We start from the raw sequence: 18,188 nt of genomic DNA on the forward strand, positions 1-18,188 counted from the left end.
CAGACCTTGGATAAATTATCTACAATATATAAATGATCCTGGCATGACAATGAATACAAAACAATGTTACAAGCCAAATCACTTGTCTTTTTAATGTAAACACCTGATAATTATTTCAAAGTTTATTGAGGAGGAAGAAAACATTGCACATCATGCACTATTTCAGAGTTAGATTTGGATGAGTCTGACAGAATTGCATGTAAGTACATGAAATTCCCAAAATATCCACTTTCGTCATGTTTTTTTGTAGCAAAATAGTCAGACCTCCTCACTCCTAGACTTAGTGTTTTGGTGTATTTATGTCTGTCTCCACTCTTTTAAATTGTCCAGAATAGTTGTTTGAAGGGTTTTATTTCCTTCTGCTAAGAATTTTTATCTTTGAAATTCGTCCAAAAAAGAATTGAAGTAGAGCTATCACAGAACATCCTGTTCCCTTTAAAGTCAGTTGAAGGTTAGCCATTTATCTCAGTGGAGTCAGGATTTTCTCTGTAAGGCTTTTATAATATATCAGACACATATCTAAGTTTTGTTGAAGCAAGCGTGACTTGAACATGGTCTGAATTTGCTGAATTGGGGTCTGGAAATTCGTTATTTATTTGTATTTATGTGATCCCAAGGAACAGCACTAGAGTTACAGTTTCTTTCCAGTGTTGTTGAAACTCCATAATAATAATTTACTAGTTTTAATCTGTATTCTCATAATACTTCTGGTTATAGTTCCTGTTTTACTACAATCTTTGTGCAGTAGAACTCTTTTAATTACCTCCTTATGGTGTGGAACAACTTAGTCTATATTTCAGTTTTCTGTAGGAAAATAGTGAAGATTAGTAAAGAATAACTATATAAGATATGGAGTGGTTCTTTGCAGCTAATATTACTGTATTAGATTATCTAGATATAATAAACAGCAAGCAGTCTGATATCTCTTCTTCCAACTCAGATGCTAACCAGCTTTGGTTACCAGCTGCTTTTGACATGAATATTACAGAGCTGGACCTTGACTGTCATCTTTATTTCTGTTTAGCAGTTTTATGCTTCTTGAAACATATTGACATATCGGGATAGTTGGTTTAAAATATTTTGAGTCAATGTGTGTGTTTACCAAAGCGTTTCTTTAGTGTTACTCTCACTTAACTTGAGATGATGCATGGTACAAGAAGAACTCTAAGTGCTGCTAGAGAAGTTTTCCAGTCTGGAAGCTGAAGCTTCTTTGCCTTGCATGGCAGCAAATGGCTGTTCTGCTATGCTGCTGAGCTCAGCCCTCAGAGGTTGCAGCTTTAAATGAAAACTACACTAAGAGTTTAATAGTATCCTTTGTGAGCCCTAATTGATTTCATGTAATGCCATCAGTGCATTCCACACAGTCTTATTAAATGTAGTTGTTTCTGCAGTTTCTACAGTAATTAAGGGTAAGAAAACAAGTGCCTTTAGAATATAATTATTCTCCTAATCACTTCTAATTACACTCCACTGTCTCAGAAAGCAAAGATTTTATCTTAATAAATTATATCTGAGTAATTAATATGCTGTTTATTAGATGACACTGTTGACTGCCTTGGAATCTCAAAAGTATAATATGGTTTGGAATGCAAGGAAAAACTTAATTCTACGTATTATAGACCATGAAGCATGAAGAAGACTTAAACAGAACAATAATCTTTATGCTTCTTTTTGTAGCATTAGAAATTAGTTTTTTCTAGTTGTTTTTAGCTTTGATTTTTGGGATTTCTTCTTTTTTTCTGACTTCTCTTTTTAATGGGAATACCAGAATTATTAAATATTATCTTCCCATGTTTTGCTTGGGCTTTACTTAAATGATAGAAGGGTTAGGCTGGAACGTGTTCTACAAGTTTAGAGAACTTGAGGTGGGTGGTTGTGGGGTTTTGGTTTTGTTTGCTTGTTTGTTTGAGGGGGGAGTCTGTTTCCTGTCTTTTTTTTTTAAGATACTTATTTTTATTTTTAACTAAGGGCTATTTAGAAAAGCCCCTTGAGTGAGTCCATAAGAACATCTTCCTGTATCTACAAGGAATTTTTGATGTTACTTCATATATTTGTGATTGTGTGTTGTCCAGATTCATTTTTCTGTAACCTTGTAATTCTTAACCTTTATCCTCTGGAAAGTGATTGATTTTAACAAAAACTTATAAGAAGATTAGAAATCCCAAACAAAAATAGAATGTTTTCAATAACCTAAAAGATAAGCTGTAAGTAATTTTAATTACAAAGGAATTAAAATAATCCACTTAGTTTAGGTAATGATTTTTCTGTAGTTCATGATGTGTGGTAATATATGGTTATGATGAACATAGGGAAAATGCACACCTATGTTTTCATGTATTTTATACCTATGCCAAGGCAAGAAAGGAAAAGGAGACAAAAGCAATAGAGGCAGAAAAGTCTGTTAGAAAACATTTCCTTTAACCACCTCTTTGCCTGCTCTCCCATCAAGAGGCCTTTTGGGAATGTGGGATCCCATAAGTGAACAGACTACAAGCAGAGATAGAAATTGTTTTTTAAAAGATTGACAAGGAAATTTCCTCTGTATTAACGCAGATCCTCTATGCTGATGTTGGCAGGTGCTTATTTAAAAGGATGTTATTTAAAGGTCCTATACAAAAATCTATGTATGTAATTTTGTGCCCCAGGGTGTGACATTTCCTTCACATTTACCAACCCTTCTCAGTCTGAGAAATTATAATGGAGGAGAGATGGGGGATTAACATCCAAGGTTGATCTGATACTTCATAGTTAAACACAATTTTTTTCCTTTTTTCCCCCTCCTCTTTTCATCCTTAAATATCAATGGTGCTTTAACAAAGAAAAGAACAGACTAAATTTTTTTTTTTTTTTTTTTTTTTTTTGGTTGCTTTACTGTCTTTAGTAACAAAGACAGCAGTTCAAAGGAAAATGCTGAGGAGTTTTGATGATTTTTGTTATTTTCATACTGGGTCTGGCTATTTTGAGAAGTGCTATGACAGGTATAAGAGTAGAACCAAGCCAGCCAATGAGCAAAAGATATATTTTCTCTCTGCATCCATTTTCCTAAGTACATAAAGATGAGAAATATTTTCTAATACAATATATTTTTTGGTTTTGCAGATTTTTACAATAGAAAAACTGGTTGAGAAAAAAAATAAACAAACAAAAAACCCAGTTGCCTCTAGCTTACCAGAGTGAAACAGATTTGTGTCAACAGAGTTTTAAGAAAGGACAAAATCATATGGGCTTATTAGTATGATCAGGAGATGGTTCAGGATGTTCTAGTTTTAGTATCTGAAAAGATTGTCATCACTGAGGAAACTTTGTGTGACTATCAGGGAAAGAACAATACTATGTCCATATCAGGAAGGATAGTCTGAGTTCCAATCAGAGGATGAGGACATTGAGGGGTTTTGTCCTTCTTTCACATAGAAGGGAAGAGAATCGGCAGAGAGCTGCCTCTGTGTGTTTATTTTGCAGCAGCTCTTGCACTTATTCTCTTTGTATGCACAATTACACCTGGAATTTAAAATAGTTTCGCTAGTTATTAATACATAATCAATATGGTCAGTTTAGCCAAAGAAGAGATGTCCTTCAACTTATCTGAAGATACTGAGAGTCAGCTTTCAGCCAGTAGATCCCAGTGTTGAGAAAAAAATGTAAGGCAGAGAGAAATACCACACATAAAAATATAGAAAGAAATGTGTCACTGGTAGGTATCCTGTTCATATGCCTGAATTGACAGGGCAGTACTTATATGTTCCCATTGGGCTCAAAAAAAGCCATTTTTTTTTCTTGTTTATTCAAAGACCCTTTCACCTTTGAAATGAAGTCTTTCCTTCTTTCAGTTCTCCACATCAGCTCTCTTCAGGGAGATATTAGCAGTGATAAAGATCAGGCAAAATTCTAGAAAGTTATTGCTGCCTTTTTAGAGGGAGCTTTTATCATTAGGTTTATCCCATAGTCCTTATTGGAAGAGGCTGGGAAAAAAAAAAAGCTTGTCTTTTGAGCACATCAAAGCTTTCCCGGTTCCTCACACCAAATAATGGAAGGATAAGTGCCTGCAGATGAATGTCAGCTCTGTCTGAATGCTGATTTCCGGAATGCTTCAGATGCCGATCTTGTAGGCCTGCGTTTAGTTGCACTTCCAGACCTTTGAATCATTTGCAGCATAGAAGTAATTTCAGAGGTAGAGTTGCATGCAAGTGAACATTATTCTATTACTCTGAGATCAGCTTAATGAAGAATGCTTTCCAACAAACCAGACAAAATGGTGCTAGTAGGTTGTAAGCATGTGTGTATACAGATCACTCAAAAAAATTCAGATCCACATACACTTGCCAATGCGTTACAGGAGTGAAAAACTAGTGACCTCTATCAGGATGGTAGAACTGAAGGGGACATTTAAGCAAAAGTGTTACTAGAAAATACTATGTGTCCCTGAGTGAGGTGTCAAGCTGGTTGAGACCCAGACACCCAGATGAAAACAGTATTTAAAATGCTGTCTCAACATACTTTTCCATACTTAACATCTATCAACCACTCCAGAGTTATTCTGCAGATTAATCACTTACTAGCATTTATTAACATCGTTTACCGGCAGTACCGAATGTAGTCACAGTATCACAGTATGTTTGGGATTGGAAAGGACCTCAAAAGATCATCTAGTCCAATCCCCCTGCTGGAGCAGGAACACCTAGGTGAGGTCGCACAGGAACATGTCCAGGCGGGTTTTGAATGTCTCCAGAGAAGGAGACTCCGCAACCTCCCTGGGCCCTAGATTCTGGAAGAAAGCTCCTCTAAGGAACGTTCCCAAAATTAATTAGTATTATTTATTTTGAATTTGCATTTTAAAATTCCATCATTAATAGTTATTTTAAGAATTCAATGTTCATTTTAAGAATTTCATTTTCTTTTCATTTTCATATCCATGACATATCTTTGTGTTCCCACTTCACTGAAGGTTAAACTATTCTGCCTCTTTGGTAGCTTCTTTACCAGTCCGAGGTAAAGCAGCTGAAGAAGAGATACAAGTAACAGCTTTTATTTATTTAGTAGTAAAAATTAAATGTTCCAATAAAGATTTTCCATTGTTCCTTTGTCACACTGACAGAGGGATATGATCCTCATAAAAAAAGTACAAACTGCTTCCAGTACTAACAAGAGTAGTATGTAGTTCAAATTGTCTGTGATAGAAGGCTCAGAAAAGGGAAATTCAGGTAATGTGGTGTTTTAGGGCTGCTTTGTTTTGTGTTTGTTTTGGGGTGGTTTGGTTTTTTGTTTGTTCAGGTTTTTTTAATTGTATTGAATTACGATGCTGGAAAGGAGAAAATATAGTTGTGTAGGGAGAACCACATGAGCTATAGAAGTAAAACCACTTTTTGTCATCCAGTAGTCCAAGGTATTTTATTTTACATCTCACTGTGATAATATGAGATTACCACAGTCTGCAGATGGAAGTGTGATTTAGTGATCTGTTCAACACTGAACAATGAAGAGTTTCTCCACTGTTATTGTCCTTAAAGAAATACCTGTGGGACAGAAATGAATATTTTTTTGTGCTCACTCTTCGATGTATTTCCTCACATATTGTGTATTCTGTATTAATACAGTGTACTGTACATTGGCATAATCATACTATGTTTCCTGTTATCTGAGTGTCTCGAAATATTATTTAAACACTGACCCTTGCCAACATATCTTGTAATGTGAATTAGCATTCCAATTTCAAATAGACAAATGGATACTCAAAAAGTGTGAATGATTCATTCCAAATTATGTAGCAAATACTACAGCTGAGGAAAAATCTGTTCTTCACACTCATGGAGCCCCCACCTCCACACACTCTATTCCTTGTGTTGTATTGGGATTGGGGATTGTTGAATGAAGAATTCTTGTAATATGTTTAATTAAACCGTCATTCCCATACCTCAGCAGTTTCTCTTCTTGTTAGTTTCTGTAACAGGATGTTCAGTTTTACAGATTTTTCTATTCTGTTGTATGTATGTATTTTTTATGTATATCACGGTACAGACTGACTTTTAGTTAATAATACAGTACCTTGCTTATAAACCCAAAGATCACACAGATTTCAGATAACCTATTTCCCCTGCTTATCTTCCCAAACATTTTTAAACAGCTATGTTTTAAAAATATTATTTTTCAAAGCTATCAGCATCATAGCAATGTCTCGTTGCAGATGCTAGAATTTTTTTTAAACCATTAAAAACTTCTTCCTGTGAAGATAAATGTTCACACTTATACACATTGTGTGACACACTTCCTCTGATGTGTCTCCATTTTCCCTCAACATGAAGCCTTCAGCTGACACATTCCTGAGAGAGCTCCGTGATTTCTGTCCTGCAACAAAACTCCTATGACAACTAGAGTCAGTCAGTCCCCTCTCACTGATGCCACTAAGTCCTAAAAATCAGTCCCCAGACTGGATTGGGGACCATCTTATTAATACCTACCTACCTTATGTAAAATTTAGGCTTGTGTAAAATTAAAATCACGTAAGCAACTTACCATTGTAGTAAAGAGAGAAAAAAAAATCACTGTGAGCTTGAATCTGGTCCAACAGATGTGTACAGACAAGGGAGGAGGAATCAAATTCCAGATATGCTTCTCTCTGTGTTTTGCAGAGGCACTGTAGTTGCATAACTTCTGGGTGTCTAGGTGAAAATAAGACGAATTCCACCTTTAGTATTTCTCCTATGAATAAGAAGCTTTTGATTGCACCACTATTTTCTTATTTTTATATCATAGTAGACCAGAGAAAAAAAGAATCATTCCATCAAAAATATTTTTTGTTATTATTATCTTCTAGTATTTCAACAGTATTATCTAGTGTTCCTTCTGTGCAGTTTTCCATTTACACTAAAATATATTACTGCATACTTCATGTTCTTTTCTTACAGCTTACATTCACTATGGAAATAAAGATATCTGGATGATACAAACTAAAAAGAAAGCATCTTTATTTTGTTTTTGTATAATACTGTCCTGTTTTCTATACATATTTTTGTCTTGCCTATAAATTTGTGCAATTTATTTTATCACATGCTGGATTCGATACTAAGTTTTATTCTTAGTTTTTAGACCTTCTTTTCTCTATTCTAACCTCATAATTTTCAAGTAATTAGAAAGCCAAGTAGAGTGAAACTTATTGCTATGCTGCAGAGCTGTCAATGTAGTTGAATATTTATTGCATGTTAGATATAATAAAATTTAAAATGCAAAGTACTAGATATTTTCTGTTGGGAGTATGCATACAGATAAGCAACACATTCCTGTAGGCTGAAAGAATTTGTACTATAAGATTTCTGTGCATCACGGAAAGTGCCAAAAGAGTCTTCATAACTAAAACTTCGTTCTTTACCCTGATTAGTAAAACAGTATATTTTTTCATGTAGTCCAGAAGTAAATTCTCATTTTGAGTAATACTTCTAATACCTCACCCTTTGAATCTAGTTCTCATTTGTGCTTGTGTTCTTAATTTCTATAGATTAAAAATGCACTAGGTATTTATACTTGCAGATGAATGGAGGTTTGGATCCTAATTCTCAGGATGATATGCTATGTGTTTATTGGAATGCAGGTGGATTGTAGTTCGAAATGTTCCTTTAATGTTTTGAAGGAACTGCATATGAAAAACATGTCACACCTGATTCTGCAAAGGTGCTGAAATTAGTTATCATGTTGCACACTGAAAATTGAATGAGAATAATGCTATAAAGCATATCTCACAATATAAGTGTGTGCTGAAGAACTAGGTAAAATAATTTTAACTTATATAAGTTTATTCCATTTCCAAGTTCTATCAAATAAATATGATCCTCTTTTTGAACTAAAAGTGATAAATAAATAAATCAATACACTATCTTCCAGGTAAAAAAAAATATTATTGTCTTTTTTTTCTAATTTTATACTGATTTGATGTATATTGTTAGTATCTCTAGATGTGATATCTATGTAATTACATACTAGTTTAACAAAAGAACAACAAATTATTTCGTTGCAGGTGTTTTAAATTTGGAGAGTGGTCTAACCAAAAGCCATGCTTATGTTCATGTAGAATAAAGCTGGCAAAGAGATCATGTTCATTATTTTGAAGCTAAACGTGTCTTACTGTCCTCCTGAGAGGCTCCTAGGGACACGTTCTAAGACAGGCTAAGTGTGTCATGACGTGGAGAATTCTTGTAAGTGGGAACAGGACCAGCTGAGATAAAAATCTAGTCCATTTTTAAGTTTATAAAAGTTGGTGAATGACTTTGTAGTGAGGCATTCAATAGGTTTCTCAGTTTTTGAATCAAAAAAAGGATCCAATAATTATTTATTTTTTTTTTTCCCCACAAAATAGTTGGAAAAGAAAATAAGATGTTAAAGGATTAAAGATATGACAGAAATGTGACAGCTATTGTAACATTTGACTGGGGGAGTATTTTTTTTTCTGAAATGGTTGTCCTTGCCTGTACTCTGACTGAATTTTTCTGTTCCCACTATCCTCTGCTGCAAATTACTTATATTTCTCAAAAAGCAAACAAACAAAAATCCAACAAAGAAACCACCAGCATTTTAAGTCTATGGTACCTGGTAACACTTGTGTTGAGTTTTTTGTTTCTTTTCTGATTTCAATTATTGTACTAGGTTTTACAACAATATCATCATTAACTGTCAAGGAGTACAACCTCTTCATGACAGCAAACTGGATTTGATATAGAGATTAGCACTTAGACATGACCTCCTCTGTTAAAGTTATGATAAATTACAACTTGAGAAATTATATCTGCTAAAATCTAGTATCTTAGTCTCTGTCAAAATAACTATAAAACTAGACAAGAAATCTATCTAGAAATATCCAAATCACTAAACATAGGTGTGCAGCAAATTGCATTCATTCCACTTGAAGTAACTCTAATTATCAGGTGAATTTACTATATATTTTCTGAGCCTAAAAGTTACTCAATTATCATGCTGATGTTAAACAAATACGCATGTAAAACAAAGGCTCAGTAGGCTTGACAGAATCATGTTAATGCACAGTATGTCATACTTACCTGCTCACATTTCTGAATCTGTGTTAGCTCAAGTTCAATGCAACAAATCAGTGAGTACGTGTAACACTTACATTGCACATGGAAGCTAATAGAACATAAATATATTTTAATGTTATTTTCAGCAGCAGATTTTCTAGACCCTTTAGTGTTCTTTCCCAATTTGTGATTCAGATATTCCGCAAGGGTAAGGTAGCCTTTGTATTTAAAATCATATTTTATTAGGTAATTGATAATGATCTTTCCTGTAATTTATCACATCTAGATTAAAACAAATAAGAGGTTTAAGGCATTGGTTACAATCTCCAAAGGTTTAAAGTCATGAAAACCAATAATTAAATTCATCATCCCATGCAGTGACTGGGAACTATTTAGTGATTTCTAAATATAAAGATGTTTTCCCACTGTAGTGTTAATGACAAATAAGAAAATAACCTTTAATTAAAACAATCAGGGAATTACTTCTGGTTTATGGTTTTGGGGTTTGTTTGTTTGTTTGTTTATTTTTAATTGTGCATGTTTCAGGCATAGTACTTTTAAAGAAATGCTTTCGCTTAATTTTATACCAGATGAATTCCATTTACTACCTCTCAGAAGATAAAAAGGAAGCCTACTTGCCAAACGTACAATTCAAGTTCTGTAGCTAATGTATCTGCAAACTTACCTTGATTTGGTACATGAAAAATATATAGTGTGCCTTTTCTTATATTTTTATTTCATGATTAAGATTTGTTTACTTCCTAAGAGTTCTGCGTTTGACCATTTGTACTTGTGCAGGGTCTGTGATCGTGAAGCTGCACTGGAATCAGCCTTAAAAATGTTGCAGCAGTTCTACTTGGATCTTGAAAAGTTCCTTGCTTGGCTTACGGAAGCTGAAACAACTGCGAATGTCCTGCAGGATGCTACACACAAAGAAAAGATACTAGAAGATGCCAAAAAGGTTCGGGAGCTCATGAAACAGTGGCAGGTAAGTCAACACTTCATTTTAGAAACATGTCAGGTATCCAAAGTGGTCAGGTGTTTTCCAGTGAAACTGAAATTGTTTTGGAAAAGAGAACTGGTTCTAGCACTAACCTTTAAGTGTTCCTTTGGAAATTGTTACATGGAACTAACATGAGTCACATCATGATTCTGTCTGACATCTTTCAGCATATAACACATCTGCAAAAGTGTCTCAAAGTGCAGCTTTAAAATATACAGAAAAGAAAGTTTGCTGAAATGGTCATTTAGATTTTTTTAATCACATAAAACCAAACTACAGTCTCGAACCGAACACTTGACAGACATAGAGTTTGTTAAGCATTTCTGATATTTCTAGACATTATATAAATTACATCAATTTTATCCTCTGTAGCTTAACTGAATTAGTTTTTCTCCATTACTTTTAAATACAGGAAAAAATGTTAATTTGGTATTTGGCTGATTATTGTCAACATACTCTGTTGAAGAATAAAAAGACATAATGATTAAAATTTTCAGAAGTAATGGCTGGACAGCTTTTGGACCATTGTTTTCCTCTGGAAACAAAAAATCTTTAAAAAGAGCGAGAATGCTGTATTTGGTGTTCCAGATAATTTTGAGGATAAAGACAAACAATTAGTTGAGGTGGTGCTGTTGAACTATGTTGTTACACTTCCATCATACTGTCTTCACTACATATGTCTGTGTGAGGTCTTAGATTTCTTAAATGTGAGGTTGGTTGACTTATTTTACTTATAAGTGACATGTTGAGTAAGTACATTGGATGGAAATACTGCTACCTTCTTTTGGTGCTCCTGAATTAATAGATTATTTTAACTATTTAACTGAACTGCTGTTAAATTCCATTACATTATACTCTGAAATCTATAGCTGTTGCACTGAACAAAAGTGAAATCTGAATGACATTTTTAATAGTGATCTGTCTTTATGCTAATTTGTTTTCATAGTAATATACCTTAAGTCCTCGCGTGTTTCTGAATTCAGTTGTATAATCTTGGAGAGCAGCTTTGAATGGAAGATAGCTCTAGACTAGAGAGGGTAATTTTCAATATAGCTATTTTTATATTCTCTAGATTAGGTTTTGGGTTGTAATGATGCTGAAACAATTGAATTATCAAGTATTTACAGAAGGTGTTTTGTGATCACTGAAAAATGCATTATTTGGCAAAATAGAGATACTTAAAAATTTAGGTCAAATGCTTCATTTTTAGCTGTAATGGGGCTTTGTAGACCTAGTTATTTTTTCAACCAGTATCTTGGGTTTTTTTTAGTTTCCACATAAGAACTATCCAGAGCTATACATGACAGGAAATATAAATGCGTACAAGTCCTTCCCACCATAATTAATGAAGTGCATAAAAATGTTCATCATGTGAACAATTGCTTTGAACTGTTAGCTTTCTTCTAAAGATTTTCCTGCACTTCAGTGGAGATGTAAGATTAATTTTTCAACTCTTCTTTTCAGGTTTTTGGTATTTAAACACCAGACCATCTGTTCCATGACAGGCAGGGAGAGTAAAAGCTATTGTTGAGCCTTTATTTGTTTCACTTCCAAGAAGCAAATATCGTTCTGTTCACAAATCTTGGCTGTACAGAGAAATTATTCTTACAGCCTAAAAAGAAACAGTATGCAGAAGTAAAAAAAGTTATATATCTTTTTGCACCCAAAAGATTCATACATACCTGCCCACTAACAGCACAATAATTTTAGGCTTCAGTTAGAGTTGATGATTGCAGGAGGAAATATTTTGATAGTGCAATTTATTGTGGGCTTTTTCCATTTGCATCTGCTTGCTGATCTGTCTCTGTGTAGATCGACTTGGTTTTCTTCCTGGGCCTATCACTGTTTGTATCAGCCTATTTGTACCATTTTGAAGCCTCCAAGAGGAATCTCATAACAAGCACAACTGGATTTTCAAATGCCCTTCTGCTGAAGGGCATCTGATGGATATCTCTCTTTTTTTTCTTCCTCAAGTAGAAGTTCCTTATTTCCACTGGGATAAGGAATGTTCTCTTTAAGTAAACAGAATGTTTCTTTTTTTAGAAATCATAATTGAGAAAAACCACTTTTTCTGCATTTTTTTTTTAAGAACTACAGTTAAGTGGCCTTTCAAAATTTGCATCTTCTTTCTTTCAATTATCACAGATTTGAGACATAGTCATTAATTGCAATTATTTTAAAGGTTGTATCTTTGTACTGATGTATGTTCTTAGTAATTAGAGCATCATTTTTAGTCAGTTCTCTTACTTGAATAGGGATTTCAGTAACAGCAAATATTTTAGTTTCAGGAGAGCTGACTGTAAATTATTTGAACCATTTGTTTAGTCAGTAATACAATGTGTTAATGTGTGTGAAGCTGTTGTAGTGACCACAGGTTTTTCTGAAGGCTTTGCATTATTCTCAAATGATAAATGGTGCTTTTGTAGCAATTTATCATTTCTGGAGGGACATACGTACAGATGAAAACACAAACTTACATAAACTTCTCTTTTCCATTAGTACTTGATAGATTTTTCTAATGATGTGTGTGTGAGTTTTGTATAAAATGAATGGACAATGCCAGTAAAATTCAGTGCAGGAATAAATTAGTGGACGCTACGGCTGCAGATATACTAGCAAGTTAAATATGACCTTGATCCTTTTCTTGCACCGAGGCCAGCTATAAACAAAGAGCAACATCCATGTTTATGAACTGTACTATAGTTCACAAAGTCAAATGTTATGCTATGGTTCTTCTTGTATAAAACCTTTCATAAAAAAAAAAAAAAATAGATGAGACAATTGTTCAAAAGAAAAGAAAAGTAAACTTATTGAAGAGTTTGAGAGTGCTTAGCTGTAAAATTAATTCATTAAGACGGGTGATATATGCAATGGGTTCATACAGTTCTCAATATCGATAGTCTTCATTGTAAAAACTTTCTGTCCAAAAAGGTACAATTTCCTGGTAGTGTTGCAAATATTGTCCATCTATGTTGCTACAAAACTGGATAATGGAGCAAATATTAAGGACATTTACTTCTTTAGTAAGTGTTTTTATTCACAAAATTGTGCTTTATGTCAGCTGAATGGTCAGGAAAGAGAGTGTGGGTTTTCACCTGTCCCCCAGTTATTGCCCCACTGATTCTTCCAGTCTTCATACACTGCATGTGAGAGTTCTGTCTTACAATTCACTTTGATGCATTAGGATGAAAAATAAGAACATGGCAAAAGTGTGGCTGTTTGTGGACAGCTTATGCATATAAAAGGTTCAAACAAAAAGGAGCTTTAATAAGTCACTGGAATCTCAAAAAGATATATTTATGTACTTTGTGGAAGGGTGTTATTGCTCACTAATCCGTATGACCAGCTCAAGAAACCATAAATAATGATAAGCCTTATTTTTAACTTTATAATCTGGGCCAGAAATGTTCTTACCCTATAAAACACACCAGACAATTATTCGTATCCCAAGAAAATGGCTATGTAAATTGTACCTGTATAAAACCAGACACATTCAAATACAGTCTGTGTCCCTAATTTGTTTTTTTAACATCCAGTGTACGTAGTATAACCACATAACCACAGTTTTTTGAAATAAACTTTGACTACCTAGGTTTATAGAGTTCATAGAAGTTATGGTTAAATATGACATATGGATTTCGATCTGCAGTCTCTCTCTTGTTCTTTACGCAGTTGTGTGGACTTGGATTATGTGAAAGTAGCCATTAGGATTCCTGAAATGTTATGATTCTGGTTAAATCTCCTATTTTTAGGCAATTGGTATAAAGCAGTTTTTTGATAAAGAATTCTCTACACAAATAATGAAATAACTAAATTTCGAGGTTCAGTGGTAGCTTTATTTCCTTGTCACTAAAAATGTTTACCTTCCCTTTAGTGATCCAGCAGTTTTCTGCTTTACATGCTCAAGCTTTTTTTTTTTTTTTCTTTTAAACTAGGAAAATAATGTTTTGCTGCGTGGCAAGTGTTTTATATAGCGGAAGTTACTTGTCCAGGAAAGTTTCACATTTTTAGGTGTTTCTTTTGCTTTTCGTGTTCAGAAACCATTAGCTCAAATCTCTCTAATAAAGATTAATCTTCCTCTACTACTTAGTGGTTCATTCAATACCAGAAGGAGAAGGGTGAGATTTACACAACTCCACATTCTAATTACCTGATGATGTAATTATATTAAACTGTTGCATTATAAACAGACTGTTTGTTTATATGAGCATGTATTTGCATGCATCATTTGTCTGAACTGACAGAAATTGAACAGTTGAGGTGATTCACACAGTTAGAACACTTTCTGGAGAATTTTCAAGGATACAAACCAGTTACTCCAAGGAGTTGTGTAATTATGTACTGCTCTTTATTGTGTAGTTGAAATACATCATGTGTCCCCATGAGGCCTGGTTTGATAAGTAACCATATGAGGGAGATGAAAATAATTAATTTTACTTTCTGCTTTCATACTTCTAGGGATATGAACTCTCAACTGTGTTAATTACTTTGTCTTTATAGCAATAATTGCATGTGACATTTTATATGGCTTATATAATATTGGATACAGTTTTGAAGCTACTGTGGATTTATGCTGATGTTTTATGAGTGCAAACATTTAATGTTAAGCCTGTAAATGAATTTAATCACTTTTTTTTTTTTACTGAAATTTGAAAAAGAACACACTGCATGTGACAGCTAGTTAAACAATAACTGTATAATGCTTCATACTGTACACACAAGTTACAAAATGTATCTGAAATAATCTATGATGACTGATGAATTATTGGTAGTATAGACTGACTAAAAGTGTGACAGCATATGATAAATGAAGCAGAGTTAATAACTTTGGAATGAAATATGTAGCAAATTTATTACCACCTTCACGTTCACTTAGTCTATTACCTAAGTAGTTTTCCATTAGATGCAGGAATTGTGCTGCTAATAATATGAAAAGTATGCAGTACCTTAAGTTAGACCTTCAAATGTGTAGTATGGACAGTACCCGTATTTTCTCAGTGTTGTTTTGCTCTAAAACGAGGGATGTGAACAGCATGCAAGGCATTCATCTCTTCTATTATATCAATATTTTAAAGGTGCTTGCCTGTTTTTAAGGTGTCCAGGCAGCTGTTTTCTCAATAGTAGATAGCTGAGGTAGATAAATGTTCCTTACCCTTCTTACTTATTTAGCAGTAGAGGTTTTTTGAGAGAATAAGACTATTCCCAACCTTATTTACAACATAATTTACATATAATTGCCCAGCACAGTTAATTTTGTGATGTGATGTATGAATTAGATGATGAACTTGACTAACAGGGAAGAGAGACTCTAACATCCTTGCTCAGTTCAATTGACTTTACCAAAAAAAAATATTTAGTAGTAATTAGTTTTCTTGTACTTCCAGTCTCTGTTCTGAAACACTTTCACATGCACTTTTGCTTGAAATTGTTCCCTGGAAGATTTAAAAATCAAATGTAATCTTCCTCCCTCGCCTCTTTTTTTAAAGTTTAACACTCCAGATTTGCCTTTTACACTAATCTGTTGCTAATTCTGAAATAAAACCGGTTCTGTAGTACCTGAGATAGAATAACAACTGTCAGAGCCATCTTTCTCCACTGAGTAATAGAAGAAACTTTCCAAAATCTGAGTTTTACATAAGTGCTATTACAGCCTAACCTGGGACAGGGCAAGATATTTTCTCAGAGTGAAAAATTACTATATGGAATTTTGTGAAATATTGGATAATATTACTTGGAAAACACCTGGTCAATAACTTTTTGGTATTGTGATTGGTGGTCATAAGGGAGGGGAATAATGTTTATTTGTTGTTAACAGCAAGGGCCAAACTGACCCAATGAAACCTCCGTGAACCTACACTTGTAGTTTTGGCAGGCATGGAATTCCTGACTGGAGAGAAAATTTCCTTATGGCCGGTGACTGCATCGTGGTTACAGCACCCATTTGCAGCCATTCCAGCTGAAACCAGCTGCTTGAGTCTGAATGTTTTCTATCAGAGCAAAGTACCTGCTCGTGCAGCTAATACTAGGAAAAGTCATTCTTCATCTTCCTTGGGCTGGTTTAATTTTGTCCTTATACTCTAATCTGGCGTGTTTGTGGCAAAAGCAGAGAACAGCACCCTGGGGTGCGTTAGGCAAAGCGTTGCCACCAGGCTGAGGGTGGTGACCCTTCTCCTGCACTCAGCACAGGTGAGACTCATCTGGAGTGCTGGGCCGAGGGCTGGGCTCCTTAGTGCACAAGACACTCAGACTTACTGGAGCTAATCTAGCGAAGGGCAACAAAGTCGACTAAGGGTTTGGGGTATCTTGCATATGAGGAGAAGCTGAGAGAGCTGACACACTTTAGCCTGGAGAAGGCTCAAGGGGATCTTATTCAGGGTGTGCCAATACCTGACAGGGAATGCCTAAAGATGACAGAGCTAGGCTTATTTCAGTAGTGCTTTGTGACAGGATGAGTGGTAGTGGACACAAACTGAAACACAGGAGATTTCAGGTTAGCATAAGGAAAAAAAAAAACAAGTGAGGATGGTCAGATTATGAAACAGACTGTCCAGAGAGGTTGTGGCATCTCCATTACTGGAGATCTTCGAACCCTGGCTGAAAATGGCCTGTTGTCAGCAAGGGGTTAGGATCAGATTATTTTTGGAGGTGCCTTCCTGCCTTTACTGTGTGGTGATTTCTTTTTTTGTGATGTCTGGTCTGCTTACATAATCACTGGTCATATAGTCAGTCATTCTGTAGCCCAACTGATTTTTACTCAAATATACAAATGCAAAGGTTTTCATATGAAAGAGTAAGATACTGAAAACTTTCTTGCTCTTTCTTGAGAAAATTTCATAAGTATCTCCCAGGAGTTCCTAAGGAATGTGTTTAAGTGAGAGAGAAGGAAAAGTGGATAGTAAAAAAAAGAAAAAAATAAAATCTTGAAGAGAAGGGACCACAGAGAATAAAAACAATTATATATTTTAAAATTACTCTTATTAGTGGAAACTGATGGGGACACTGATAGGTGAAAGCTAGAGGTAAGCAATTAAAGTAGTACAATTATTTTTCAAAGTACCATAAATTAAAATTTGGGTTTTATTTCCTTACGAACAGAATTGAAATCTGCAGCCTTTGGCCTCCAAGTGATTTTTCTCTTAATCCATTAATTTTACACCTAAAATAAATATTTCCTCAAAGGTTATCATGCAAATATGAATGGTTACTTGCTTAAAATTATTTTCTTAATTGAGATTTACCTTGATACTGTGTTATCAGATCAATGCTTTTGTGCAAACAGAGTGGGAACTGTTACCACAGTATTCACACTGAGTTCCCACTTTGCTGGGAACTGAGATAATCTATTTTGGTAACAGACTAGTGTTTTGTGTTAATACCTGATTTTTAATTGAATGCATTGGATAGAGGGGAAAAAAAGTTACTTTACAACATACAAAGGTAGCTTCTGGTAATGCTAACATGTCAGTATATAATGTGTATAAATGTCACAGAACCACAGAATGTTAAGGATTGGAAGGGACCTCGAAAGATCATGTAGTCCAATCCCCCTGCCGTAGCAGGAACACCTAGATGAGGTTACACAGGAATGTGTCCAGGTGGGTTTTGAATGTCTCCTGAGTAGGAGACTCCACAACCTCCCTGGGCAGCCTGTTCCAGTGCTCTGTCACCCTCACTGTGAAGAAGTTTCTTCTTATATTTAGGTGGAACCTCCTGTGTTCCAGTTTGAACCCATTACCCCTTGCCCTACCATTGGTTGTCCCTCAAGAGTAGGACAAAGATGGTATCTATGTTCAATCAGGTTCTGTAGTATATTTTTTTTAATATTATGAACATAAGCTAGATGTGATAGATGCAATAATCCAGTAGCACAAAGGGTCAAAGACACTTTTTAATAGTCAAGTACATTATGATTAATGTGCTGCTATAGAAGGCACAAAGATAAGGACATCGTTGGTTCAAAGAGTAAATATTATCTACAGTCCTATAAAATGGGTAAAACTGGTGAAATCAATGAGACTTCTTAGGCATATAGATATAAACATATATCTGTGTTTGAAGCTTTGAGTCCTGAAAGACATGCAAATGAGAAACCCTTTGAAATGCATTCTAAGGATCGTGTCTAAAAATAAAATTCAGTTATGTTTGTTTTATACTACCATAGTTTGTCATCT

At 34.6% G+C, this 18,188-nt stretch overlaps 1 protein-coding gene across 24 annotated transcripts in view; it reads left to right on the forward strand.

Moving 5' to 3' along the window:
* Positions 1-18,188, forward strand: part of DMD (dystrophin) — a 1,272,535-nt gene that overhangs the window by 1,005,705 nt on the left and 248,642 nt on the right. For all 24 annotated transcript variants that reach the window (XM_065049958.1, XM_065049956.1, XM_065049960.1 and 21 more), the window contains one exon: positions 9,813-10,002. In XM_065049958.1, the coding sequence (XP_064906030.1) occupies positions 9,813-10,002 (190 nt within the window). The remainder of the gene's footprint in view (positions 1-9,812; positions 10,003-18,188) is intronic.

Source organism: Columba livia, chromosome 1 (genome assembly GCF_036013475.1).
Source record: "Columba livia isolate bColLiv1 breed racing homer chromosome 1, bColLiv1.pat.W.v2, whole genome shotgun sequence".
In the NCBI taxonomy this organism is placed as follows: Eukaryota; Metazoa; Chordata; class Aves; order Columbiformes; family Columbidae; genus Columba; species Columba livia.